The sequence below is a fragment of the Marmota flaviventris genome, chromosome 9 (assembly GCF_047511675.1).
Source record: "Marmota flaviventris isolate mMarFla1 chromosome 9, mMarFla1.hap1, whole genome shotgun sequence".
In the NCBI taxonomy this organism is placed as follows: Eukaryota; Metazoa; Chordata; class Mammalia; order Rodentia; family Sciuridae; genus Marmota; species Marmota flaviventris.
The window spans coordinates 599133-626066 of NC_092506.1; the positions used below are offsets into that span (position 1 = coordinate 599133).

At 58.0% G+C, this 26934-nt stretch overlaps 2 protein-coding genes across 5 annotated transcripts; both read left to right on the forward strand.

Moving 5' to 3' along the window:
* Window positions 1–68: 68 nt before the first annotated feature.
* On the forward strand, window positions 69–6901 carry Tmem80 (transmembrane protein 80). Of its 4 annotated transcripts, none has more exons than XM_071615888.1 (5): window positions 69–349; window positions 3176–3211; window positions 3969–4062; window positions 4134–4226; window positions 5562–6901. In XM_071615888.1, exons 1-5 carry the CDS (start codon window positions 275–277, stop codon window positions 5765–5767), a joined length of 504 nt encoding a protein of 167 aa, XP_071471989.1. In that variant the 5' UTR covers window positions 69–274; the 3' UTR covers window positions 5768–6901. The 4 variants fall into 4 exon arrangements, with proteins under 4 accessions (XP_071471989.1, XP_071471992.1, XP_071471991.1 ...); XM_071615891.1 differs by having other exon boundaries at window positions 3176–3195; XM_071615890.1 differs by lacking the exon at window positions 69–349 and adding exons at window positions 377–523; window positions 1577–1741 and having other exon boundaries at window positions 3176–4062.
* Window positions 6902–8589: 1688 nt separating this feature from the next.
* Window positions 8590–25963, forward strand: Eps8l2 (EPS8 signaling adaptor L2). Its single transcript, XM_027953663.3, has 21 exons — window positions 8590–8654; window positions 11482–11549; window positions 11672–11727; window positions 12538–12602; window positions 19652–19813; window positions 20263–20412; window positions 20479–20558; window positions 20677–20819; window positions 20914–20984; window positions 21115–21241; window positions 21342–21430; window positions 21535–21609; window positions 21714–21862; window positions 21962–22094; window positions 22302–22414; window positions 23332–23437; window positions 24080–24199; window positions 24430–24502; window positions 24612–24792; window positions 24913–25045; window positions 25169–25963. Exons 2-21 carry the CDS (start codon window positions 11506–11508, stop codon window positions 25247–25249), a joined length of 2151 nt encoding a protein of 716 aa, XP_027809464.3. The 5' UTR covers window positions 8590–8654; window positions 11482–11505; the 3' UTR covers window positions 25250–25963.
* The last annotated feature ends 971 nt before the right edge of the window (window positions 25964–26934 follow it).

Sequence of the window (26934 nt, forward strand, 5' to 3'; positions counted from 1 at the left end):
GCCGGCGGGCTCGGCAGGCTCCGGGCTGACTCTCGCCGGCCTCCGCTGCAGCTCGGACTCGCGGAGGGCGCCTCGCGGCCCCGGCTCCGTCCGCCTCCGGAAGCCGAGCCGGCCCGAGGACGAGCCGAGGTCCGCCGAGCGCGCCCGAGCCCGAATCCGCCGAACCTCTGTGCCCGCCTCCTCCTGTCCGAAAGCTCCCGAGCGCTGCCGGACGGGCGACTCGGGCTCGGCCGCGGTCGGACGCTCGCTCCTGGGGACGGCGGGAGGAGCGAAGATGGCGGGAGGGCGCGGCCCGTGGGCTGCCGGGATCGCGGCGGACCCGGCGGCAAGATGGCGGCCGAGCGCCCAGGTGAGGCGGGCGGGGCTGCGGCCGCGCCTCGTAGCTGTAGTGGCGCCGCAGCCACGCAGGGCTCTGCGGGCTGGCCTGGTGCCTCCGCCGCCCCGCATCTGGCTGCCCGGCCCGGCGGCCGCGGGCCTCTCGGTCCGGATTCCTGATGCTGACCCCAGCGGAGCCTCCGTGGTGGTGCGAGATGGGTCGGGGACAGTGTGGTCCCGCTCGCTTGGGGCACACCCCGGGGCACACCCCAGCACCCCCACTCAGCCCTGGGCACACCTGCAGCTCACCCCAGCACCCCCATCACACCCGGGCACACCTGCGGCTCACTCCAGCACCCCCACTCAGCCCCGAGCACACCTGCAGCTCACCCCAGCACCTCCATCACACCCGGGCACACCTGCGGCTCACTCCAGCACCCCCACTCAGCCCCGGGCACACCTGCAGCTCACCCCAGCACCTCCATCACACGCGGGCACACCTGCAGCTCACCCAGCACCCCCCACACACACCTGCAGCTCACTCCAGCACCCCCAGTCACACCTGTGGCTCACCCCAGGACCTCCACTCATCCCCAGGCACACCTGCTGCTCACTCCAGCCCCCCCCCCCCACACCTGTGGCTAACCCCAGCACCCCCATTCACCCCCCTGCACTAATGGAGTTCACCCAGCAACCCCACTCACCTGCGGCTCACCCCAGCACCCCATTCATCCCCCTGCACTTCTGCAGCTCACCCCAGCACCCCTGGGCATATCTGCAGCTCACCCCAGAACCCCACTCACCCCTAGGCACACCTGCAGCTCACCCCAGAACCCCACTTACCCCCCGGGCATAGCTGCTGCTCACCCCAGCACCCCACTCGCCCCCCAGCCACACCTGCTGCTCACCCCAGCACCCCACTCGCCCCTGCAGCTCACCCCAGCACCCCACTCACCCCCGGGCACACCTGCAGCCAACCCCAGCACCCCCTCCACACACCTGCAGCTCACCCCAGCACCCCCATTTACACACACCCCCCCCCCGCATTTCTGCAGCTCCCCAGCACCCTGAGCACATCTGCAGCTCTCCCAGCACCCCCACTCACCTGCTGCTCACCCCAGCACCTCACTCACCCCGGGGAACACCTGCTGCTCACCCCAGCACCCCTCTCACCCCCCGGGCACAGCTGCATCTCACCCCAGCACCCACACACACGCTGTACACCTGTGGTTCACCCTAGCACCCCTATGGTACCCTGCAGCTCACTTCTGGCACAACTGTGCACATCTGTGACACACAGTGGGAGCCAAGGGCAGCAAGAAGTGGATGTGGTTCCCACTGTGTGGTGGCAGCATCTGAAGCTCAGGAGCCTGGGGTCCCTGGGCAAAAGGGCATGTGAGCTGGCTGGACCAGGGCGTCAGCCTAGGTGAGAAGCTCTCAGCCAGTGCAGGCTTGTGTGTCCATCTCTCCTTTTTCCCCAATATCCCTGCATAGAACAAATTGTGGGTATGTTGCTGAGTTGCAGCACACCAGGCTTGTAGGCTGGGGCCACCTAGCCACCACTGGATCTGGGACTAGCTTTGATTCCTATAACCTGACTAACTTCTGTGGTAAAAAGGAAATCCCTATAAAAAGGAAACACCTTTCAATTTAACATCAGGGAACTAGATACACTTGATGCCTGAAATGTTTCAGATTTCAGATAGTTTCTTTGATTTTATTTGGTTTTGTTTGTTTGTTTGTTTGTTGCAGTGCTGGGGATTGAACTCAGGGCCTTGACATGATAGGCAAGTGCTCTATCACTGAGCCACAGCCCTGACACTGAACTTTTCAGAAAAGGGTCAGGAGGGAGGAGAACCTCAATTAGTGTGAAACCAACCAAAATAATAACAGGTATCTAGGTAGCCTAGTGTAGCTGGGGCTTGGAAAAGAACATATCGGGTTTTAAGAGCCTTATAGAAATGTAATACAACTCTGTCATTCTGTTTTGGCTTCCTGCTCCCACACATGTGTCTGCTAGGAGCCCTGCCCAGAGTCTGTTACTAATGCCCTGTGGTTGACCAATGTATGACTCTTGCCCTCTTTAAAGTCCTCTGGCACAAAGGGTCCCAATCTGCCCAAGAAATTAGATCGCCCACAAATCTCACCAAAGCTGAGACTTGCCCTCCCTGGACTACAGAGGAAATGACACCAAGTGCTCCCTAGCAGTACAGTGTCTTTACAGAATAGTTGATCCAAATTCTGAATTTTCATACGTGTGCACACACGTATAGAGGCATCTATGCTTGTACCATGGAAGCACTGGTGTGAGCCTCTTAAGCCCGGCAGTCTGGCTGGGTCATGTTCCATGCAGCGGCAAGGCAGAGGGATCTTTGAACTCAGTACCTCAGAGTCCAGGACTAAGTAGGCCTCCCTTACCCCTCTTGTGTCATCCCAAGACAGAAGCCAAGAGCACAGAGGGAGTGGGGCTGGCCCAAGGGACTCTGCAACTGGAGGGCTGGTTTAGGAAATTCTTTCTCCTTCCTGGGGATAGATTTTGGGAAGTGAAAATATTGCAGAGGAAGGTGAATTTCAAAGATGAAAAACAATGTCTCATAACACAAAAGGCATCCATCTGATGGCACGCCTCGGGCAAACGCACAGACCACACTAGACAGAAGCTACCATTTGGTTTTGTTGGGAGGTGTTTGCTTCCCTGAAGTGTGAGGGCAAGGACCTAGCTGCAGGCCCACTACGATGGTCACTGGTCACTTCCTTCTATGAATATGAGATCAAAAGAGGATATGAGGGACCCCGTGTTGCCGAGCGAGGTCCGGGAAAGCATTCCGAAAGGACTCACTGACCACCCTCTCTCTTCCAGGCAGAGGCTTCTCCCCGGGGGTATCCTGCTGCTGCTGCATCCTGCTTCCCCAGGCCAGTGCTGGCTCCTGAAGGGACCCCACATGGCTGGATTGCTGACCTCTTGCGGCCAGCTCTCTGCCCATTTGCTCTTCCCACGTCCTACCCCACCTCTCCTTAACTCCTGATGAGCTCTCAGGAGGGAGGTTCAGAGAGCTGACCTAACTTCCTCTAATGGGGCACGTGGGCTCTGCACCCATCACCAGCTCAGCTGGTAGCTCCTCGCCTCCCACTGGGCCAGGTGGCATTCCTGTGGCACAGAGTGAAACCCCTCCTCCAATGACCCCAGACTCAGTCAGCGTAAACAAATATCAAGTGTTCAGAGATCAGGAAATTGCTAGTGGATATTTAGCTGCCCCAAAGTGAGGAATAGGTTTTCTCCAAGTAGAATGAAAAAAGGCTCCTTTTTCTCCCTTGTAACTAGGGTCATGGTGGTGTCACCAGGGACCACTAGTGTGCGGAAGCTCCTGCCACTCTCCCTGCAGCCACAAAGCACTGGTGCTCACACCATGAGCTCTGCGGGGATGGGAGGGGGCCCTCATGCCCACTGGGGCCCCATAGCACAATGGAAGCCCCTACAGGCAGGGAGCCAGCAGCTGTGTCTCCATGGCCACCTGTGGAGGCCCATCTGCAAGAGCCTAAACTGGACCCCCTAGTGTGCACTGGGACAGATGACAGAGCCAGCCCCTCTGACTTGGGCAGCAGGAAGGGTGTGCCCCAGTCTGCCGGCTTGCAGATCCTTGACCACACACCAGCTGTCCTCAGTCCCCCTCCAAGCACTCTCTCACCTCAGCGGGCTGTACTACACCCTGTACTTCCTAGCCACGCTCCTGATGATCATCTATAAAAGTAAGTCGGGAGTGTGAGGCAGGCCCAGGAGCTCACTGCTGCTCAAGCTGACCCGAGGCTGCTGGTCCTAGGTCAGGTGTTCAGCTATCCTTGGCACCGCCTGGTCTGCGACCTGACTCTACTCCTGCTGATGGGAGTCCTGGAAGCAGTTCGGCTATGCCTGGGTGAGTGTTGGGGTGGATGCATTCCAGCTGTGACAAGTGCTGTCTCAAGCACTGAACCTGTGGATGTGACCCCTTGGTGCAGTTCTTGGTGAGGTCTTCAGTCAGACTAGTGTGCAGAGGCTGTTGCCTAGGTGTGATGCAATATCACCTTACGCTATCACTAACTGCTGGTTTAGAAGCTCCATCCCGAGGACAGGTGATACTTGTGTGGGCTCCCATCTAGAAGCACATGAGATCACAACAGCCTACCTGTCCGAGCCAGGGCTCCTGAATACCCCTGCACCCTCTGTCCTTCCCTTGGTTGTCTGGGGAGCTCAGCAGGTCCCCAGAAAACCCAGCCTTTCCAGTCGGGCTTGGGTCCAGGTGCTACTTCCTCCAATGGCCTCTGGGCCACTCCCTCTTCAACTGCACAGTTCACACAAGGGTATGCTCTTGAACAGAACTCGAGGGGTGCAGAGATATAGCACAAAACCTCCTCCCCCACCCCATAGCTGACCACCAAGACCAGCAAGGTCCAGGCTTCCAGCCCCACTGTGCCCTTCCTGTGGGCTTGGTCATAGACACACACAATGAGGGTGTCTGTCTGGGGATGGACTGTACCCTTCACACTGCCCTGCTGTGGGCACAGGAATGGGCATGTCTAGGCATGTTGCACTGCCAGGTGCCAACCTCAGGCCCTCATGCATACCCCAGCCCATGGTGACCAGGACATGATAGGAAGCCAAGGTGAGGGGAGGCTGGCCCCTGACCTTCTTCTTGCGTCAGATCTGGGACCCCGTGGGGCAGGGGCCAAAGTGAGTCTCCTCACCTTCAGGATGGACACTGGCAGGGGCAGCATGTCATGCAGCTGCCAGCACAGACAGCGCAGATGCTAGTGTAGCTCTCAGGAGGGTTTGGACACCATGTGTGTGTGTACCTAGGGTCTGGCCTGCAGGGGGCTGCCTGGCCCTAAGGGCCCTTGGGGCACCTGAGCTGCTGGGGTCAGCTGGTGGCAACTTTGGATGGCATTTTCCATGACTGGCCCATTGGTTTGTAAATGTGCAGTTCTGTTTTTGTAAGTGTTCATGACATTTTCCAGAACTGGCTTTAGTAAAATATTTTTGGAAGTTTTAAATGCAAAAGGGTGGCAGATGCCCATAGTTTCAGATACCAAAGTCTGCCCCACACCCACCGCTGGCCAGAGGGTCAGGCAGGCACCAGCTCTGGGGGTGGCCACAGTGAGCTCTTTCCCCGATCCCGTGGCTCGTGCTGTCCTCGGAGGACCAGGACTGGGTGGTGGGTCCTGCCCCAGGCCGATGCCCTACCACACCTCACTCTCATCTGCTTGCTCTTCAGGCACACAGGGCAACTTGACAGAGGCTGAGGGGCCCCTGGCTGCCAGCCTGGCCCTCACAGTGGGCAGCGGCCTTCTCTCCATCCACTTTCTGCTCTGGCAGACCCTGGTGCTCTGGGCAGACGCCATCCTCAGTGCTGGACTCCTGGTGCTCCACGGCCTGGAGGCCGCCCTTCAGGTGGTGGCCATTGCGGCCTTCGTCAGGTAGACGTCTGGCTCAGCCAGGCGGCAGCCACCTCCTCCATACCCTGCCAGGTCCCAGCAGTCTCCCGCGCTGCTGAGCGAGCAGGTGTGTCTGTCCTACTGACTTGCCATAGGCGGCTCTGGGTAGCTCACAGCCATGGGGTGTGATGCACAGGGACATCCACTCAGGCCCTGTAAGTGGGGCCACCAGAGGAGGGAGAAGCCCTGCAGAAGAGAGACTGCCAGAGGAGGGCCCTGCAGTGCACCCCGGAGAAGCAGCCTCCACCTCCGAGCTCCGGCCAGCTGCAGACCGTCCCTGTGCTTTCTCACACAATGGTCCTTGACATGGCACGCTGCCTGCTTCTCTCCACCACCAGCTCCTCCAGAGCTGCAGGCAGGTGGCCCTGTGTGTGAGTGCCTGTCTGCCTACCCCCCCCCTCGGGCCTGGGCAGAATGGTGGGCTGGGGTTTCCACAGAGAGCAGAGCAAGTGGGCCCATCAGCTTCAGATTCTCACCCCAACACTCTCCCTTCCCTGTGGACACCTCTGAGGTCCAGGGGAGCGAGGCTGTGGGGACAGTGGCCAGTTCAGAGAGCAGCTCCAGTTGTAGGGTCTCTGAGTGAGCTAGGGGACTTCAGCAACATTGCACTCAGATGAAATGAATGAATTCCACCCTACCTTTGACTTTTCCATCTGCAGTTTTACCATACGTGCTCCCTAAAAAGTATCTTAGCTAGGCTGGGGTGCAGCTCAGTGATGGAGCACTTGCCTAGTCTGTGCAAGACCCTGGGTTCCATCCCAGCACCTTAAAAAAAGGTACACACACACACACACACTTAGAAAAAAAGGGTTGCCAGTGCTGTGGGGCACACCTGTCATCCCAGTGACTCAGGCTGAGTTAGGAGGACTGCAAGTTCAAGGCCAGCCTCATCAACCTAGCAAGACCATGTCTCCAGAAATAGAAAGGCTGGGGATGTAGCTCAGTGGTAGAGTGCTCTGGGTGAAATCTCAGTATCACGCAACAATAACGTAGGGTCTGAGCCGATTTTCCTAGTAGCTTGCCTTCATCTGTTGTTTTCTGCATTTGGAATAATGTTATGTCCCAGTGTCTGGCTTTCTCTTCACTATTTATTTAAAGTAAATAAATGTTCACATTTCCAGGAATTTGTCCTAATTGTAGCCACTTAACCCTCCCCACGTTTTGCTATAAAAAAGCCCCCCCCACCTTCCCCCACTTGCTCCTTCATGACCTCATCCCAAGACTCACCTCCAGCCACCCTGCCTCCATCCTGACGCCTGGTCGGAACACTGCTCCTCTGTACACTGCTGAGGGTGGCAGGCTGCCAGTGTCCTGGGCCTCCTCCAGAGCCAGTGTCACTGTCATGTCCTCACCCAGGGCCCTCAGCTGGCTTCGTCTGACCCCAGAGTGAATGTCAGGCAGCCTGGACACCTGCTTTCCCACTCAGCGTGCCCAGGCAGCAGATCCACACGCAGGCGTGGAAAGGGCCAGTGCTCCCAAGCATCTCTGTGGCTGGGGCACCATCCATTAGGATGCCCAGAAGGGCTGCCGGTTCATTCTGCAGACCGGGTAGAAAGCTTTCACAGTTAACAGATCTGAGTCTGGAGCCCTTGACACCCCCCTCTCACTGGCACACAAAGGGGAAGGTCAACTGTTCCACACCATCTGCAAACACTACAGGTCCAGGCGGCCCAGAGTGGCTTTGGGACCTGCCCCAGCTGTCCCTGCAGTGCCCACTTCCTGCTTTTGCCCGTTCCTCACCCTGCCGAGGAAGGGCGAGGGCATGGGTGTATTGCCTGCCCCTGCCAGGGCAGAGCAGAGTGCTTGACCCTGCACACTGGTTCAGGATGGAGTCACATGTGGAGCAGGACTAGGCCAGGTTCTTGAGTTCAGCTGCAAAGGCTGTGGACCAGGAAGCAGGTCTTGTCTGGACTCGGGCAGGTGCTGGGACTGGAGGACAAAGGCCATTCCTGCCACCCTTCGGCTGAGCTCACCTGTGGGTTCAGTGCAGACCACAGAGATGCCAGTGGCTCTGGCCCTCCAGGGCAGAGTGCCCACCTCCCCATGGCTACTCCATGCCAGCCCAGGGCAAACACCAGCAGTCCTGACTTCCTGACAGTACTCATTCCCTCTGCCCCCACCCTGGGAACAGAGCTGGAACCCTGGGGACCCTGCATGTGCCCAGGTGGTCTCTATCCCCTTCACCTCCTCCACTGCCAGCCAACCTTGGCTTCTCGCTCTCTGTGCACCCCACCCTGTCCTGTGCATAGCAACAGGCTGGCTCAGGGCCTTCTGGGAGACGGCCTGATGAGACAGAGCCAGAAGCTCACAGGACAGTCTGGGCCACAGGTGTCCCCACCCACCAGACACTCCCACCCTTTGGAGGTGCCCGGGATGAGGTGGGGTGCAGAGAAAGGGGACTTAGGAACTCCTGGACTGGGAGCTAGGGCTGTGGGTCCTAGCTAGTTCCTACCTCTGACCTCCACTCAGACTGATGCCTCTGCCCCAGCATCCCACACCAGATGGGCCAGCTGAAGAGGAAGGGCTCTGAAGCTAGGGGCCCGGAACGTCCCGCGGGGAGGGCTGGGGCGGCCGCGCAGCGCCCCAGGTGAGCTGGACCGCCAGGAACACCGCGGCGCGCAGCCGGGCCTGGCGGGCGGGGGCGGGGCGTCCCGGGCCCGCCCCTGCCTCCCCCGCGCGCCCGCTCCCCGGTGACTCGGTAACCTGTCGCTCAGGTTCGTCCTCTCGCCGCCCCGCCCCGCCCCGCCCCGCCCCGCCCCGCGAAGCGACCCGCCCGCCAGCGGAGACCTAGTGCGGTGGCCAAGGCGCGGACAGACTGGCGGACACACGGGCCGGGGGACTGGCCACAGCGAGGACGCAGTTGCCGCGAGCAGGTGAGGGCGAGGAAGGAGCTCATCCGTCTGGGCCTCAGTTTCCTCAGTGGCGATGGGACGCGGGGCTCTGGGGGGCCGGGTGCGGGAGGCAGCTGGGCGCCTGAAGCGCGGGGGATAGCTGGACCAGGGTGGCCGGGCGCGGTGGGGCAGGAGGTTTCGGGGGCTCTGGGCCCAAGAACCGGTCCACTGCGGTCCGGTCTGCCAGTGTCCGGGGCGCGGCCCGCGTGCAGGGATATTTTTAAGCCAGTGGCAGGTGACTCACCCATGCAGGTCCCATGCCCTCCCAGCCCTGGGGCTAGGTGGAGGGATCCCTGCATCCGGAGAAGGGGCTTGTCCTCCATGGGAGGACCCTGAAGGTGGGCACACAGCCCAGGCCTGGAACTCTCTGGAGGCTTGGGCCAGGATGGCATCAGGTTGGGTCGGGCTGCTGGTCAGAGGTGAGGTGTGCAGTCCGAGACGGGAGGAAGGCTGGGGGCCTGGGGGCGTGGCTGCAGGAGCCCTGCCGGGCCCGTCCTGGAGGGTGGGCTACCAGGACCTGTGGGAATCCAGTCTGGCCATTCCAGGTTCCTGGTCCCTGGGCAGGGCTGCTCTAGAACTGCCCCTTTGTGCGAGGGTGCCCCCCCCCCCCCGCAGGGGCGGAAGTAGGCACACCCCACAGACCACCTCTGCCCCTATTCCAGTGCACAATCCTTGCTGTGCAAGGAGGGGCCCCTGGTGGGGATAGCCCATCTGCACTGCCATCCTGTGCCCAGGCCTCTGCTGGACTTGCCCAGTACCCAGGCCCTGTGGGCCCAGTGCTTCCATCCAGCCAGGCTTCTGCACCCTGTGCCTGCCCAGGTCTCCTCAAGTGTATCCACCCTCCCCCCTAGAAGTTTCCAAGTTGTCTCTTCCTCCCTCCGACCTGGACAGGGCTCTTTCCTCAGGTCACAGAAGGGCCTGAGGGACTGCCCTGTTCCAGGGCCCCACCCGACTCCCATGAGGGCAGCTAGGAGCCCTGATGACTAAGCTGACCCCTCCCCAAGGTCACTCAGCATGTGGAGCTGGAATTTGAACTTGGAGCCAGTTCCTCCACCCTCTCTGCCCTACTGGGGCCTCCTCCCTCCACTGTCCACTCGCCAGGCCCCAGACATACTGGGTCCTCCCTTCATACCCGGAAAATGGCCTCCATAAAACTAAAGTACAGCCTGAAGCCCAGGGGCCAGGGCCAGGGCCAGGGCTGGGCACCCATCTCCACCTATTCTGAGTTACATGGCTTCCCCACCCCCAGCTGAAGCCCACTGGGAGCAGGCCTCACACAGGCCTCTAAGTGGCCCCAGCTCCCCCACTGCTGAAGTCCCAGCCTAGATTTCCCTGAGGGGAGGGCTGTGCAGCCCAGCCTGTGTGTCTGCGTGCCTGCAGGCCTGGGTCTGGAGGGTTGTTTTTGCCCAGGTGTGTGTACCTGGACCCACGTGCCCAGTGCCCTTGGTTCAGCCTGCCAGGAATCCCATTAAGCAAACACTCGGACTCACCCACTGAGGTCATGAGCATTCCAAACATTCTCCACGGATAGGTGGACAGGGCAATCTGGCCAAGCCCCCTGTGGCATGTGGGCGGGGCAGAGCAGGAGCCAGGATGAGGCGGTAACCAAAGCCCCCAGGCTCCCACATCTCCTGGGAGTGCTCCCCAGCAGGACCTCGTCAAACCAGAAAGTCCTGGGGTGCCCCAGCCTGCCCCTCAGCTCTCCATACCAGCACCCAGGCTGGTGGCCCCACCCTAGTAGACCCAAACACTGAAGTCAGGAGGATGGCCTTCCTGGTGACATCTGTCAGAAGGCAGACAAGAGTGTGGACCCAGGACCCCTTAGGGAGCCACCACAGAGGTCCTGTTCTACCTGGGACACGGGGGCAGTTCTGCACTGGTGGTCCCCCAGGGCATTCTCCCCACATAAGCCGCCAGGGTTTGCTTACCTCCCAGGAAGGTTCCAGGGTGCAACCCAGATCAGACCCTGTTCACGTTAGCAACCTGTCCTCGTTTCCCCCGAGTGCAGCTGGACAGTGGTCAGGCCTGGGAATCTGCTACAGGGAGGCTGGGACACCACCCATCCCTCTGAACCCCCACCCTGTGCCCACCTTCCCCAGGTCCTTTCTTGGGCCGGCTCCTGCTGCCAAGGGTCCTACCCTGGTTTCCCCATTTTGCCTTCTCATCAGGGTGAGACCACCCCTTAAGTACCAGGGACCCCAGGATTCCCTACCACAGGGCTTCCCTGCTTGCTCTACAAGGGCCCAAAGAGAGCCAAGGGTGGACAGGTGTGGGCTATGTGTTCACAACAGGGTGCAGAGGCCCCTGTGGGGTAGGTGCCTGGGGTGGGGCAGGACTGGAAGGCGGGAGCCAGAGCTCCCTCTGCACTGTGTGCCCCTCCCCAGGCTCCAGCCTCATGCCCCTGCCCTCCACTCCTGCTGGCTGCTACCTGCCCCAGGGCCTTTGAACCTACTTGAACTCTGCTGAGAAGATGCTTTCCCCCCATAACCCTCTTCAGAGCCTCCTAGGCAGCCTCCTGGGGGGGGGGGGCAACCCTATGCAGTCTGAAGGTCTGAGGCAAGATGGGGCTCAGTGGCCACTAGCTGGGTTGCAGGGTAGGGAGCTCTACTTCCTGAGGACTCCCTGTGGAATCTGGTCAAGTCACTGAATTCCTGCCCTGGACCCCGGGTAGGGAGAGGAGGCCCTGTCCTGGGAATAACAAGGCCACTGGCCAGGACCAGAGAAGGTGTCAGCTCAGTTCCTCTGTCCTCTCAGGTGTGGGCCAGGCATTGGGCCCCAGACTCGGCCACACTGAGTTCTGCCCTCCCAGCTGCTGGCCGCCACCAAGGACGCCATGAGCCAGTCAGGAGCCATGAGCTGCTGCCCTGGTGCTGCCAAGTGAGCCCCATGCCCACCCTCACTGCCCACAAGCAGCCCCCGGGGAGGGCCCCCGGGGAGGGCCCCCAGGGAGGGCCCCCGGGGAGGGCGTGGTGGCCCCCCTCACCTGCCCCCCCCCACAGTGGCAGCCTGGGCCGGTCCGATGGTGCTGCTAAGATGAGCGCGAAGGATCTGTTTGGTGAGTGAAGCTGGAGACAGGGCCAGGCTGGGGAAGTAGGGGACTGCCTGGCCTGGCCCAGAGGACCTCAGGCTTGGTCAGCCCTGGGTACCTGGAGGAGGCCTCTGGACCCTAATCCACTGACAGCTTGTGAGGTCTGTCCCCAAAGTTCCTGGCACAGAACACCCCTCCCCCAGCAGTAAGGGGAGAGCCCTTTACGAATAATTCAGAGAGCATCAGTATTGATTCCCCTGGGCGTCTCTGCAACTCGATCGGGGCAGGCGGCCGGTGGCCAGGTGTCTCTCCAGGAGGGAGCCAGGCTGCCCTCCCAGCTTGCCACAGCCCTCACTTGTGCCTTTGGATGCTGCACCCACCGTCTGGAAAGCAAGAAGCCCCTAGAAAGGAGGAAGATTCTGGTGGTGGCTCTGAGGGTGGGCAAGCCCTGGCCTAGACCTCTCCCCTGGGAAGGTGGGCACAGGGGTTGGCCAGCCTCCGGTGAGGCTGAACCTCCAGTGCCCCCAGGACAAGTCCCATAGCCTCTGGCTGCCCTCCCCACTCTGAGCAGGCCCCTTCCCTCTCAGAGCCATGGGTGTCTCCCCTGGGGTGAGCCTGGGCTGGATGGAGCAGAGGGCTTCCTGAGAGTCCTCATGGTCTGAGGAGGGTCCTCATGGATCTCACACCTGTGATCCTTGGTGTTCATGAGGGGCCCAAGAGAAGCACCCCTTACCTTGACTCCACCCTCCCTTGCGGCCCCCTGGGGTCCAGTCCCACCTGGACTGGGGGCTGGCGGTCCTGAGATCTGGGCTGAGTGACCACCATCTCCCCGTCCAGAGCAGAGGAAGAAGTACTCCAACTCCAATGTCATCATGCACGAGACCTCCCAGTACCATGTCCAGGTGAGACCCCCATGCGTCGGGGTGCATAAGCAGGTGGAGAAACTGAGGCCCGAGGACAAGTGGGGAGACCAGAGCCAGGGACTGCCCCCCACGGGTCCTGGGCTGAGCCACAGTGGGGTCAAGCCCTTCAGTCTGGGGAGCCTTCCCTGGGGACTTGGTGCTGAGGTTGGCACCACCCCGGGTGTGCTGGGGAGGCCCCCTGGGGCTGTGCACAGGAGCCTCTGGGAAGGAAGTTGTCATCCTGCCCCAAAACAAGGAACTGGATTAGCGGGAGAAGCTGAAACAAAGACACTCTTTATTGAGCACTGCGGGAGCTTCAGGTGGCCGTGCTGCGTCGGAGCTACCCTGCGTACCCTGCCACCCTGCGCCCTTTGGACCGGCCGCCAGCCTGGGAGGGCTTTGTCCTACACCTAGAACTTAGGAAACACACTTTACAGATGGGCCTTCCATGCCTGCCAGCTGGCCGGGCTCCTGGCCGAGATCCAGGCTTGGGGGACTATGGGGAGGAATGAGGGGGAGGCAGGTAAGGGGCGAGCAGAGCCAGCTGTGGCTGCAGGCCCACTGTGGTGGCTCTCTTGGGCCTTCCCACCCACCGTGGGCCTCACTGGGCCCAGGGCTGAGGAAGTTACTGTCTAAGCCTGTTCCTCAGACTGAATCCAAAGAACCTGAGGCTCTGGGGTCCAGTGTGTTGGGATGACCAGTGTTCTCCCCCCACCGGCCTGGGCAGGCTGGGCCACTGTGCAGTAACCATTGTGACGCAGTTTCCCAAGGCAGAGCTGTCAGTGTGGGCGGTCAGCCAGCCCCCTCCTCCACAGCAGCTCCGCCGCCTTTCTCAGGGGTGGGACTTTGCTCTCCTCAGTGAGGACCCAGCCTGGCCCCTGGACTTTGGTCCCAGCTGGCCTGGCTCATCCCAGCTGTTGCAGGGGCCAGAGAGGGTGTGGGAGGAGATGAGGTTTTCCCACCCCTCCCAGAGAAAGCATCAGAGACCTGCCTTAGCAAGGTGGAGCGGAGGCAGGGTGCCAAAGCCTGTGTTTTTGCTGCTGACTTTCCGTACAGTAAATGTGGTGGGGCATGCAGTCCTGTTACCACATAGGTGGCACCCAGCATGGCTCTGTCACCCCAAGCTCCTGCCAGACCCTTTGAGGGCGCAGCCCCACCTCCCTGTCTCTGTCGACAGGACCCTGTAGTTTACAGCCTCCTCAGCTTCCTGAACTGACTTAAGAAGGCGTGGCAGAGGATGACTCTGTGCCCGCCCCGGCTGGGCTGCCAGGGCATCTTTGCCAGCCACCTGGCCCCAGGCCTCTCCCCTGATGCTGCTTCTGCCCACATACATGTGGAGGTGCTTCTGATCCATGTGGACATCTTCATATGTACAGTCAGGTGTGAGGGTCAGCACCACCTTCTCCCTGTCTGTGGCTTGTTCACTCATAAGCTTCACTGTCTTTCGAGGGACACAAAGGTGACATTTTGGTGACGTCTAATCAGACCACCTTTGTTTCCTTCTGTGGGGGGGCTTCTTGCCTCCTGAGGAACTGTGCCTTTGTTGCCTTTGGATGTCTGTAGTGTGGCCTTTGCATCTGGGTCCACCGTCCCCTCCAGGTGTTTTTTGGGGCATGGTGTGGAGTGGGGATCAAGGCTGGTTTTCTCTTGTGTGCATGTCCAGCCATAGTGAAAAGGCTTTCCTCCCCCGGGATTGCTCTGCTGCTTCTGTGAACACTGATGAGCCAGATATGGACAGGTCTGTTTCTGGAATCGTCATTTCACTGCTCTGTAATGCTGTGTACAAGCTTCAACTTATTGTGGCTTTATCAGTCGTGAACTCAGGCCATGTGAGTCCCACAGCTTTGTTCTTTATCTTCATAATATCCTGTGTCTCTCCCCCCACTCTTGTGTTTTAGAAATGGAGTTTTGCTATGTTGCCCAGCTGGTCCCAAACTTCTAGGCTTAAACAACCCTCCTGTCTCAGCCTTCTGAGTAACTTGGATTACTGATGTGTACCACCAAGCCCAACTGAGATTGGCTTGAGTTCCTCATACTTGCATATGGATTTTAGAATCAACTTGTGTATTTCTCCTCCTAAAAGATGCTGTTAGAATTTTGATTGGCATCAAGTCAAATCTCTGAATCACTTTAGAAAGAGTTGACACTTGAACAATATTGTGTCTTTCCATCCATGAACATGGGATACCTTTCCATCAATACATATTCTTTAATTTCTCATCAGTGTTTTGTGGTCTTCATTATAGGAAGCTTGCATATCCTTTGTTAAATTATTGCTTAGGCATTTGATTTTTATATGTTATTACAAATGGTGCTGGTGCAGTGGTGCATGCCTGTAGTCTCAGTGGCTCCGGAGGCTGAGGCAGGAGGATTGCGAGTTCAAAGCCAGCCTCAGCAACTTAGCAAAGCATTTAGCAACTCAGCAAGACCCTGTCTCTAAATTAAAAAAAAAAAAAAAAAGAGAGAGAGCTGGGGATGTGGCTCAGTGGTAGAGCACCCCTGGATTCAATGCCAGTAATGAAAAACAAATAGCATTCTTTTTAACATTTGTCTGCTGTTAGCCTATAGAAAAACAATTGAACTTTGGTATGATGATCAAGTGTCCTGAGACTGGTGAATTAAGTAATTTGCAAATTACTTGTGATTGACTTGTAAAATGCTTGGATTTTCTATATACACATCAGATTGCTGGAAAATAAAGACCACTCTTCATTTCCTGTCTTCAGATCATTCATTTATTTTCTTGCCCCATCTCCCTGTTTAAAGTACAATGCTAGATGAAGATAAGAGCATGGTGTATCTGCAGAGGTCCAGTCTTGGAGAGAGCGTCCAGTGTCCTACTGATGCCTGTTTTTGTGGATACCTATTATCAATGTGACAAGTTCGAATTTCTTTTGCTGAGTTTTTGATCATGATGGGTGTTGGATTTTGTTAGATACTTTCCCCAAATCTATTGAGGTTTATTTGCCACTGCTGGTGTAGTGAACTACATTGGCTGAGGTTTTTTTTTTTTTTTCTTTTTTTTTAATCAGGGACTGAACTCAGGGGCATGCGACCACTGAGCCACATCCCCAGCCCTATTTTGTATTTAATTTAGAGATAGGGTCTCACTGAGTTGTTTAGGGCCTTGCCATTGCTGAGGCTGGCTTTTAACTTGCAATTCTCCTGCCTCAGCCTCCCTAGCCGCTGGGATTACAGGTATGCACCCCTGTGCCTGGCTTGACTGATTTTTTTTTTTTTTTTAATTCTTGGTGGTGCTAGGATTGAGTCCGGGGCCCCTTCATGCTAGGCAAGTGCTCTACCATTGAGCTGCACCCCCAGCCCTTTTTATTTTTATTTGGGGGACAGGGTCTTGCTCAGTTTCCCAGACTGACCTCTAATTTGTGATCCTCCTGCCTCAGCCTCCTGAGTAACTGGGATTACAGGTATAAGCCATTGCACCTGGCTCCCTGGTTGACTTTTATGTGTGTTGAACCAACCTTGCATTTCTGGGATAACTTCATTTTCTTCAAGGTATACTAGCTTTCCCCCCTCCCGCCAATACTCAGGGAACCTCTACCACTGAGCTGCGTCCTCAGCTGTTTTTTTTTTTATGTTGAGACAGGGCCTGGCTCAGATGCCCAGGCTGTCCTTGAACTTGCCATCTTTCTGCCTCACCCTCCTGAGTCGTGGGAATGACAGGCATGTGTCACTGCGCCTGGCTATACTATCCTTTTTATGTGCTGATGGGCTAATTTGCTAATATTTTGTTGAGGGGTTTTTGTGTCAATGTCTCCCAGAGATATTGGTCTGCAACTTTCTCACATAGTACTGTTGGCAGGTTTGGGGGTCAGGGTTATGCTGACCTCACAGGGCAGGAGGGAAGAGTTCTCACCTCGGTTTTCAGAAAGTTTGTGAAGCTTCTTGTTGTTTCTTCCTTCAATACTTGTGATTTGCCAGTGAGGCTGAGTGCTGGGCCGCCTTTGTGGGATGGCCAGACGGTGGGTGCCTGTGTGTAGTGTAGACATGTACCCTCTGTCCTCTTGGTTTTGAAGGGATTGTCTCTAGCATTTTTCTTGATCACTCTTGCTGGGGATTTATCAATTTTAGCATTTCTTTCAAAACTAACTTTGTTGGATTTTTCCCTATTGATTGTTTTTTGGGGGGTGGGTATCAGGGATTGAACTCAGGGGCACTCGACCACTAAGCCACATCCCCAGCCCTATTTTGTATTTTATTTAGAGACAGGGTCTCACTGAGTTGCTGAGCACCTCACTTTTGCTGAGGCTGGCTTTGAACTTGTGATCCTCCTGCCTCAGCCTCTGGAGCCACTGGATTACAGGCGTGCACCACTGTGCCCTGCTTCTCTATTGATTTTTACTTTTAATTTACTTCTTTCCACTCTCTTTGGGGTCTATTTTATTGTGTTTTTGTAGCTTTTTCCCCTGTGGTACTGGGGGTTGGGCCCAGGCCCTTGTATGCCAGGCAAGTGCTTACCACTGAGTCACACCCCAGCATGTTTTTCTAGCTTCTTAAGCTGAAAGTTTAGGTCACCGATCCTAAGTCTTAACTTTTTGCCTAACATAGTCATCAGAAACTATAAATTTCCCTCAATGCACTGCCTTAGCTGGGTGTGGTGGTGCACACCTGTAATCCCAACTATTCAGCAGGCTGAGGCAGGAGGATTACAAGTTCAAGACCAGTCCAGGCAACGTATCAAGATCCTGAATTCAGCTGGGCTCTGTGGCATGTGCCTGTCATCCCAGCAGCTCGGGAGGCTGAGAGGGAGGATCATGAGTTCAGAGCTAGCTTCAGCAATGGCAAGGCACTAAGCAACTCAGTGAGACTGTCTCTAAATAAAATACAAAATAGGACTAGAGATGTGGCTCAGTGGTAGAGTACCCCTGAGTTCAATCCCTGGTACTCCCCTCCCCTCCCCCCAAAAATCCTGAATTCAAAAAAAAAAAAAAAAAAAAATATATATATATATATAAAGGGCTGAGGATATAGATCACTGCTAGAGCACTCCTGGTTTCAATCCCTAGCACTGGGGAGTCGGGGGGTGGGAGAGCCAGCAGTTTTAGTTGTAGTCCACCAATTATAATATATTATGCCTGTTTTTATTATACTTCAGTTCAGAATTTTTTTGTGGTGCTGGGGACAGAACACAAGATATATATAGATATAGATATAGATATAGATATAGATATAGATATATATCTATCTATCTCCAACCCCAGAATATATTTTACTTTTCCTTGTGACTTCAATTTTGACCCATGGGTTATTTAGAACTATGTAGCTTGATTTCCAAACATTTGAGGATTTTCTATCTAACTTTTTGATATTCATCTGACTTTAATTTCATTATGGTCCAAGAGCATCCCCTATGTGGTCTCAGCCATGTGAGATGTCCTAAGCTTGCTGGTGGCCTAGCAGCTTGGTTTCATTTGGTGGGTTGTTCTGTGTTGTGCTAACAGCGTGCATTTCAAGGTTTGCTCCGCCCCACACAGCCCCCTCGGATTCTGCTGTGTGTTTTCGCCCACTCACTCTTTCTCTGGTTGATGGCCATGTGAGTCGCACCCAGTCTTTGTTATTGCAAGTGGCTCTGCGGGGAGCAGCCTTGCCCAGTGCCACACCGCACCTGCACAGGCCACCTGCAGCAGAGCTGGGAGGGAAGATGTGTGCCTTTACAGATGTCACCAGCCTCTGCACAGGAGGCTGGCAGGTGCTAGGTGACATTGCCTGTCTCCACATCTGAACCATGATGTACCCCAGTGACTTCGAGGGTTGGACAGTAGAATAGGTGAAAAAGACAGTGACTTATTGCTAAAATAATAAAGGCTCAGAGTTTCAATGTGTGGTTCTTTTATTCAATGAGATTTACATAAAGTTTTCTGTATTAAAAAGTTACAGGGCTGGGGTTGTGCCTCAGCAGTAGAGCACTTGCCCAGCACCTGCGAGGCACTGCACTTGATCCTCAGCACTGCATAAAAATAAATAAATAAAATAAAGGTATTATGCCCATGTACAACTAAAAAAAAAGTTATTTATATTTGTTTTCTTTGTGCTCAGATCCTTTGGCAATTTTCTGTTGCAGTGTTATTGTGTGCTTACTTAAGTATTTATTTGTTTACTTACTTATTATCAATATCCTTTATTTGTGTGTGTGGGGGGGATACTGGGCTGAATCTGGGAGAGCTCCACCACTAAGCTACATCCTCAGCCCTTTTTATTTCTTTTTATTGTTGTTGTTTGTTTAGAGAAAGTGTCACTAAATCACTGAGGCTGGCCTTGAACTGCATCTGGCTGTTTTTTATTTTTTGGTGCTAGGGATTGAACCCGGCCTGTGCATGCTAGGAAGCACTCCACGGCTGAGCGATACCCAGTCAGAAATCTTTTTTTATTGTCAGATTGGTTAGTCTCTTCTTCTGAGCTCGTGTGTTTTCCACCTTGCTGGGGAAAGTGCCCCGTGGAGAAAGTTCCCTTAGACTTGGTGAGAAATCACCGTCTATTTTCTCTAGTGCTTTTGTGGCTTTGTGTTGTCTGATGTCCTGGCCTAGCTAGTTTATCCACCTGTCCCAGCATTGTTTACTGAAGCCTGAAGCTCTGTGGGAGGGTTTTACTGATGAGGTAGAGGGCAGCTCCTGGGGGCAGGCCAGGCCAGGCCAGGCTGCAGAAGACCCCCAGATGCGCTCTTTCCACCCATGTCCCCTAGAAGCCAATCCCGGATCCGACTGCTCTGGGTGAGGGCATCCTGAGGGCAGGACCTGCCTCAGGCCCAACACACAGATGTAGTGTGAGGTCCTGAGAGAGGAGCAGGGCCTAGCAGCAAGAAGTGGGGAGGGCAGAGGAGTGCCCCAGGTGGCCGGGCAGTCAGGAATGCTTTCAGGTTTTATCAGTGCACAACTGTGATCCCCAAAGATGTCAACCAGGGCAGAATAGGGGCGCCTCCACCTGAGATAAAGCTGTGGCCCTGCAGGACCCCCTGGGTTGGCTGGGGCCCCCAGCCCTGGGCCTGGGCCTTGGCACAAGCACGGCCGAACCCAGTAGTGACTGTTGCCCCCCAGCACTTGGCCACATTCATCATGGACAAGAGCGAGGCCATCGCATCTGTGGAAGACGCCATCCGGAAGCTGGTGCAGCTCAGTGCCAAGGAGAAGGTCTGGGCACAGGAGGTGCTGCTGCAGGTGAACGACAAGGCCCTGCGGCTGCTGGATGTTGAGAACCAGGTCAGGCTGGTGGAGCAGGCTGCTGTCTACTGGGCTCCCATGGGTGCCGGGTCTCTGGGGCGAGCATGTGGAAGAGGACGAGGCCAAGGGCCAGCAGGATCAACCTGGCCAGAGCCCAGGCAGCAACCTGCAGCGGGGCCAGGCTGTGTCCAGTTGCAAGAGGCTCACAGGCTGCAGTCAGCAGGCCTGACTGTGTCCATGGGGTCTGTACTCAACATGTGTCTGCAGTGTGAGCAGTGTCAGTCCTGTCCCTGGACTTGGTCTGTCCTGCCCCTGCAAGTTCCTGCCACGTCTGCGTCCCAGGAGCACATGCTGCTGCATCACACCTCGGGCAGGGCACTGGTCCCTTTCTTGGCCACATCTGTGGTCCATTCCATGCCTGTGGCCACAGCCCACATCTGTGTCCAGGGCCGGCTGAGGCCACGTAACGGCCTGCCCTCTGCCCCCAGGAAGAGCTGGAGAACTTCCCGCTGCCCACCGTGCTGCACAGCCAGACGGTGCTGAACCAGCTGCGCTACCCCTCGGTGCTGCTGCTGGTGTGCCAGGACTCCGAGCAGAGCAGGCCCGACGTGCACTTCTTCCACTGTGACGAGGTGGAGGTGAGGCAGCTGGCAGGGGCGGGTGAGGCACCCCGCTGAACCAGCCTGATGCCCCTGTGCCCCCAGGCGGAGCTGGTGCAGGAGGACATCCAGAGCGCGCTGGCTGACTGCCGGATGGGGAAGAAGTTGCGGCCACAGACCCTGAAGTAGGGCCATGGGGACCATGGGGAGCTGGGCTCTCACCAGGGCAGGGAGGGCACAGGGGAGGCAGCTGCCCAGGACTGGGGTGGTGGCCTGCTGAGCAGGCCTTCCTCTCCCCCCCAGGGGGCACCAGGAGAAGATCCGGCAGCGGCAGTCCATCCTGCCGCCTCCCCAGAGCCCAGCTCCCATCCCCTTTCAGCGCCAGGCTGGGGACTCTCCTCAGGCCAAGAACCGCGTGGGCCTGCCAGCACCAGTCACGGAGCCAGGTAGGCCTAGGGCTAGGTCGGGGCTCCCTGTGGGGTCTGCGGGGCTCCCTGTGGGGTCTGCAGGGCCCCTGGGCAGCTGCTCTGTCCCCACCAGGCTACCGCCGCCGGGAATCGCAGGATGAGGAGCCTCGGGCGGTGCTGGCTCAGAGGATAGAGAAGGAGACGGTGGGTGCCCTCCCACCCCCTGCCGGGCCTTCCTGGCCCCCCCTGCCATGGGCCCAGATGGCCTGTTGCCTGTAGAGCAGCCCCAAAGTGGGTGGAGGTCTGAAGCCCACCCCCGCCCTTCTGACCCCAGCAAATCCTCAACTGCGCCCTGGACGACATCGAGTGGTTCGTGGCCCGGCTACAGAAGGCGGCCGAGGCTTTCAGGCAGCTGAACCAGCGCAAGAAAGGGAAGAAGAAGGGCAAGAAGGGGCCGGCAGGTGCGCGGGGGGCGGCGCAGGGCCCCGAGCTGGGGACGGCTGGCCTGGGGGGGCTCAGCATCAGACGGCCAGCCGGCTCATGGCCTCCACCCTGTGCCAGAGGGCGTCCTCACGCTGCGTGCCCGGCCCCCCTCTGAGGGTGAGTTTGTCGACTGTTTCCAGAAAACCAAGCTGGCCATCAATCTCCTGGTGAGTCCAGGCCTGCCCTGTGCTGGTGGTGAGGGTGGAGGTTCCCCCACACCATCTGTCACCTGCCCGCTCCCTGCCACCTGTCACCTGCCCGCTCCCTCCAGGCCAAGTTGCAGAAGCACATCCAGAACCCCAGTGCGGCGGAGCTGGTGCACTTCCTCTTCGGGCCTCTGGACCTGGTGCCTGGGGCTGGGGCGGGTGGGGCGGATGGGGGTGGGGACCCAGGGTGGCCAGCTGTGCAGCTGCAGGCTGGGGCGCCCCTCTGAACCACACCATCCCCCAGATCGTCAACACCTGCGGAGGCCCAGACCTCGCCCGCTCTGTCTTCAGCCCACTGCTCTCCCAGGAGGCTGTGGCCTTCCTACGTGGCCACCTGGTACCAAAGGAGATGTCACTGTGGGAGTCCCTGGGGGACACCTGGACACGGCCCCGGTATGGACAGGGTGAGGGGCAGGGCCTGGACCAGGATGGGGTCCCGGGTGGGCCAGCTCCAGTGGGAGTCTTGGCTGACCCCGGCACTGCCCACCCCAGCTCTGAGTGGCCGAAGGAGCCACAGGTGCCCCTGTACGTGCCCAAGTTCCACAGTGGCTGGGAACCGCCTCTGGAGGTGCTGCAGGAGGCTCCCTGGGAGATGGAAGGACTGGCCTCTGACCCCAATGACCAGGTCAGACCCCACCCCTCTGGAGTTTGCCTCCCCAACCCCTGCCAACTGCTGCCCTTGCCACTCCTGGAGCCACAGCTGGGGCTGCCCCAGGCCCGGCCTGCCAGGTCACAGAACGTTCACCAAGTCTTTGTCTTGTGCCCCTTGTCCTGGGACCCTGCCTGGCACTGCCTGGCCTCCACCCGACATCAAGCCCTGCTTTCCCCACAGCCCACCCCTGTGAGCCGACTATCCATAAGAAACTCCCCGAAACACAGTCTCTCCTCTGAGTCCACACCCCAGGGGGATGTCTTACCACCAGTCAGCTCCCCACATTCCCACAGGTAAGCCCCATTACAGGGAGGTGGTGTGACACCCTCCAAGTATGGACTGGGGTGTGCTGCCACCAGGTGGTGGCAAACACCTCCTTCAAGTGGCTAAAAATGCTGCTTTTCACTCTCAGAACAGCCTGGACAACTTAGGGAGACCAGATTTCAAAATAAAAAATAAAAAGAGTTGGGGGTGGAGCTCAATGGTAGAACACCCCTGGGTTCCATCCCTAGCACCATAAAAAAAAAAAAAAGAATAGACCCAGGGGCGAACCCCTCTTTGCCTCCCCACTTCTGTATCCTCACTCCTGGCCCAGGGTCTGCCTGGGGCACTTGCAACCTGCAAGATCCCAGAATCTGGTTTCAGGAGGGAAGGGGCTGCAAATCCGTATTCCAGACAAGCCCATCCCTTGGCCCACAATGGGCCTGTGGTCCCCAGGTAGAGCTACACAGAAGTGTTCTCAGCAGCTGTCTGTTCACCCTGGCGGCCTCTACCCTGCTCCTCCCAGTGCAGTGGGACAGGGAGCAGTCCTGTTCTGTGCTCGATCTGCACCAACAGCTCCACCCATGCCCCTGGGGATGTAGGTCCAGACCTCCAGAGAGCCTGCAGGCCAGTGCCCTGGGCAGCACCCAGGGGCTATGGCTCTGAAAATGTCCTGGCCCCTGTGGTCAGCTGGGGAAAGCCATGACCCTGTCACCCCCAGGCACCCAGCTGGCTGACTCCCCTGGGAGCAAGCCTGGAGACCCCTGAGGCAGCTCTGGTGGGCCAGGCCCTGCATCTTGCCCCTCCCGCCCACTCCACCTCCAGGGCTGTCACAGTTTCCATTCCGGGCTGTGAGCAACAGCCCCTCCTCCACTGCAACCTGGGCAGCAGAAGCCAGGCCGCTGCGTGCCTGGGAAGCTGCTGCACCAGTCCCTCTGGGTCCTTGCAGGGGCCACCAGCCAACACCAGCCACGGCCAAGTACGTGAAGATTCTCTACGACTTCACAGCCCGCAATGCCAACGAGCTGTCCGTGCTCAAGGATGAGGTCCTAGAGGTGAGGGGTCAGCCTGACCAGGGAAGGTGACCGAACTGTGGAACAACGGGATGGGCACAGCCACTGGCCTATTTCCCTAGGGTCCCTAGCTCTGGGTTCCAACTGGGTCCAGGGGCAGGATCTCCCCGACTCCCAGCACAGCCTTGCTGAGGGCCCTCCATGTCTGGGGGATTCCCGAGGGTGTGCAGAACCCTTGTGTGCTGGGCAGTCACTTTGCCAAGTGGGGGGCCCTCCAGTGAACAGAGAAGGGGCTTGTCACTCATGGCCACCCAGGAGCCTTCCCCTGCAGCCACTGTGCCAAACCTGAATCCAGGCTACTCACTGAGGGACAGAAAGTGGAGCAGGCTGGGGCAGGGGGGTGGTTTACATCCACAGTGAGGCTAGGAAGCATCCTCCGTCCAGGACCCTGCTAAGGTCAGGCAGGGGTAGCCCCCCCCCCCCAGCCAGGACTGAAGCCTGGGGCCAGGAGGCACAGGGGCCTGAGGGCTGAGCTCAGGGGAGACCTGGGGCACTCTCTCTGCCTCTCTGCAAAGTGTGGCTCATGTGAGTAGTCCCAGCAACCACACTAGTGCCCGTGGCTGGGGAGGGTGGGGGTCTAAGGGCAGGAAAAACGGTAGACCTGATTGCCCCGGGACACCGCAGGTACTGGAGGATGGCCGGCAGTGGTGGAAGCTTCGCAGCCGAAGTGGCCAGTCTGGCTATGTGCCCTGCAACATCCTGGATGAGGTTCGGCCAGAGGATATTGGTGCCCCACTGGAGCAGGTGCCCGCTCTGTTCTGCCCCACCCTCACAACACAGTCGTTTGCCCTGGGTGGGGTTGGGCGGACAGCTGAGTCTCAGCCTGGGAATACCGCTGCACCCCAGCCCTGGGCCAGAGCCTGTGCAGAGGCTCCTTCCTCTGTCTTGGCCCAGGGAAGGAAGGGCCGGCCCACAAGCCAGGTAGGGGTCTGGGCAGGTCTTCAGAGCACCCACCTCACCACCTGCCCCCACAGGCCAGCCAGAAATACTGGGGTCCCGCCAGCCCGATGCATAAACTGCCCCCGATCTTCGCAGGGAACAAAGATGGTGAGAGGGCGCTTACATGGAGAGGGAGCAAGGAGGTGCGGGGCGGCCTGGGAGGGCAGGGGGAAGCCAGGGCCTGCGCGGGTCCACGGCTCAGCACACGCTCCTGCAGAGCTGATCCACCACATGGATGAAGTCAACGATGAGCTCATGAAGAAAATTAGCCACATCAAGGCGCAGCCGCAGCGGCACTTCCGCGTGGAGCGCACCCAGCCGGTGCACCTGCCACTCACCTTTGAGTCCGGCCCGGATGAGGTCCGTGCCTGGCTAGAAGCCAAGGCCTTCAGCGGCCGGTGAGTGGCGGGAGCGGGAGGGCTGCGGGTTTGAGCAAGTGCACGCCAGTGCACGCAGCCGTCGTCGTGGCCGCCTGCCGCCATGCCCACCCCCGCGCCCTTACTCTCTACCACCCCCAGGATCGTGGAGAACCTGGGTATCCTGACCGGACCCCAGCTCTTCTCCCTCAACAAAGATGAGCTGAAGAGGGTGTGCGGGGAGGAGGGCATCCGCGTGTACAGCCAACTCACAGTGCAGAAGGCGATGCTGGAGGTGAGCCGCCCCGCTCCGGTGCCTCTGTCACAGTACACCCGCCTACCTGCTCCTGGGGTGCTGGGAAGAAGTGGGGTCGTGGCCTCTGGCCCCTTGTCTGAGCTCCTCATCCCTTCTCCCTAGAAGCAGCAAAGTGGGTCGGAGTTGGAGGAACTCATGAACAAGTTTCATTCCAAGAACCAGAGGAGGGTGGAGGACAGCTAGACCTGGCTGGACTGTTGCCACCCTTGCTGCAGAGGGAGGCAGCACGGGTGGTGGGCCCACTCCCAGTGCACGGAGTATTATTTTATATGTGTATTATTTTATACTGAGGACTCACATGGGCTGGATGGGGTGCTCATCTGCCTCTAGGCAGTAGGCTTATCTTCAGGCTGAGCCATGCACATGGATGGCCTCTCAGCTGCAAGCCACTCACCCACCCAAACCAAGGCCTCTCCCAGCCAAACCTGCCACCTGGCAGTGCCAGCCTTCATCCATCAGCCCTAGGCCACAGGACTCCCCAGGTGGGCAGGGCCTCTCTGGCCTCCCTGTGCGTGCGTATGTCGGCTCCTGGCCTCCAGAGTTTGACACTCACCACCTGCTGCTTGATTTTATATGCACCTGCTCCCAGCTGTTCCCACCTATCTCAGGTGGGCCAGAGCTCCAGGCTGGTTAGGCTGGTGACCTGGACTCCAGGTTTGTCCCCCGCAGGATGCTGTACCCCAAAAATGGCCTGCAGGGTCTCCAGGACAGGAAGCCATGGTTGCCCCACTGGTTTGGGGCACGCTGTGCCGTAACCCTTTCAAAGTCCAAGGAGCGATGGCTGTCGACACCCACTCCCATCCAGCAGAGCCCAGACAGGAACTTTCTCAGGCCAGCTAAGCGCTGCATGCTGGTGACTGGTGATCTTAGAGCCCTGGACAGAGCATCACATCCAGAAATGAGGGTGGGGGCTCTAAGGCCACATGATTAAACCAGTTTCTCCTGGAAGCCACCTGTCTGTCTCCTAGAGCCTCCTGAAGCTGCACCTCTTTTTTTTTTTTTTTTTTTGTTTTGGCGGGGAGGGAACTAGGGATTGAACTCAGAGGCAGTCAACCGCTGAGCACATCCCCAGCCCCATTTCACATTTTATTAGAGACAGAGGAACCTGCACCTCTTTATGAGCTGTCAGGCAGAGGGCTGACCATGGCCAGGTGGAACCTGCCAAGGAAGACCCCTCACCTCTATACCCATCACAAAGGCCCCCAGCGGAGGGGACGTTTCTGAGAGGCGAGGGGCCCAGGAAACTGTCCCCCGCAACACCTACCCACTCTGCTCACTGCAGTCATCCCAGGCCAGATGTCCAGAAGGCCCAAAGCCCATCACCCCGTCTGGCCTTCGTGGAGCACATGCCAGGTGGGAGTGAGCCAGGTTTGCCAGGTCTGCCCAGGAGGGGTGTGTCACAAGTGAGGCTAAAGCTGAGAGAGGCATCAGAAAGAGAGCCTAGAACCTGTGAGTCCCAGCTCACCATCAGCTGGTGGTATCAATGGTTTCTCCTGCACCCTCTCTGCAGTGGGTACTGCCTGCCTGGCCAATATTCACCTGAGCTCGCTTGAGCCCAACTTGGAGGAAGCCTTTGGCACCCTCTGCTGGTGGCTCAGTGTGCTGCACTAGGTGGCTGCCAGAGGCTGCCCCAGCACCGGACTTGGTTGAGGGAAGTGACCCTGTGTCCGGAAGCTTGGGGACCCAATCCTGGGGTGGAGTGGCCTTGGACCCCATCAGGGATCCCAGTGCAATGAGTGGGGCTGACTACAGGGAGCGGGTTGCACCTGGTGGGGCTGAGCTGCACAGGCTGTGTCCTCTGCTGGTTGAGTAGAGGCCTGGCCCCTGGGCCTCCAAAGCCCTGCCTCACGTCCCAGGCAGGCATCTTG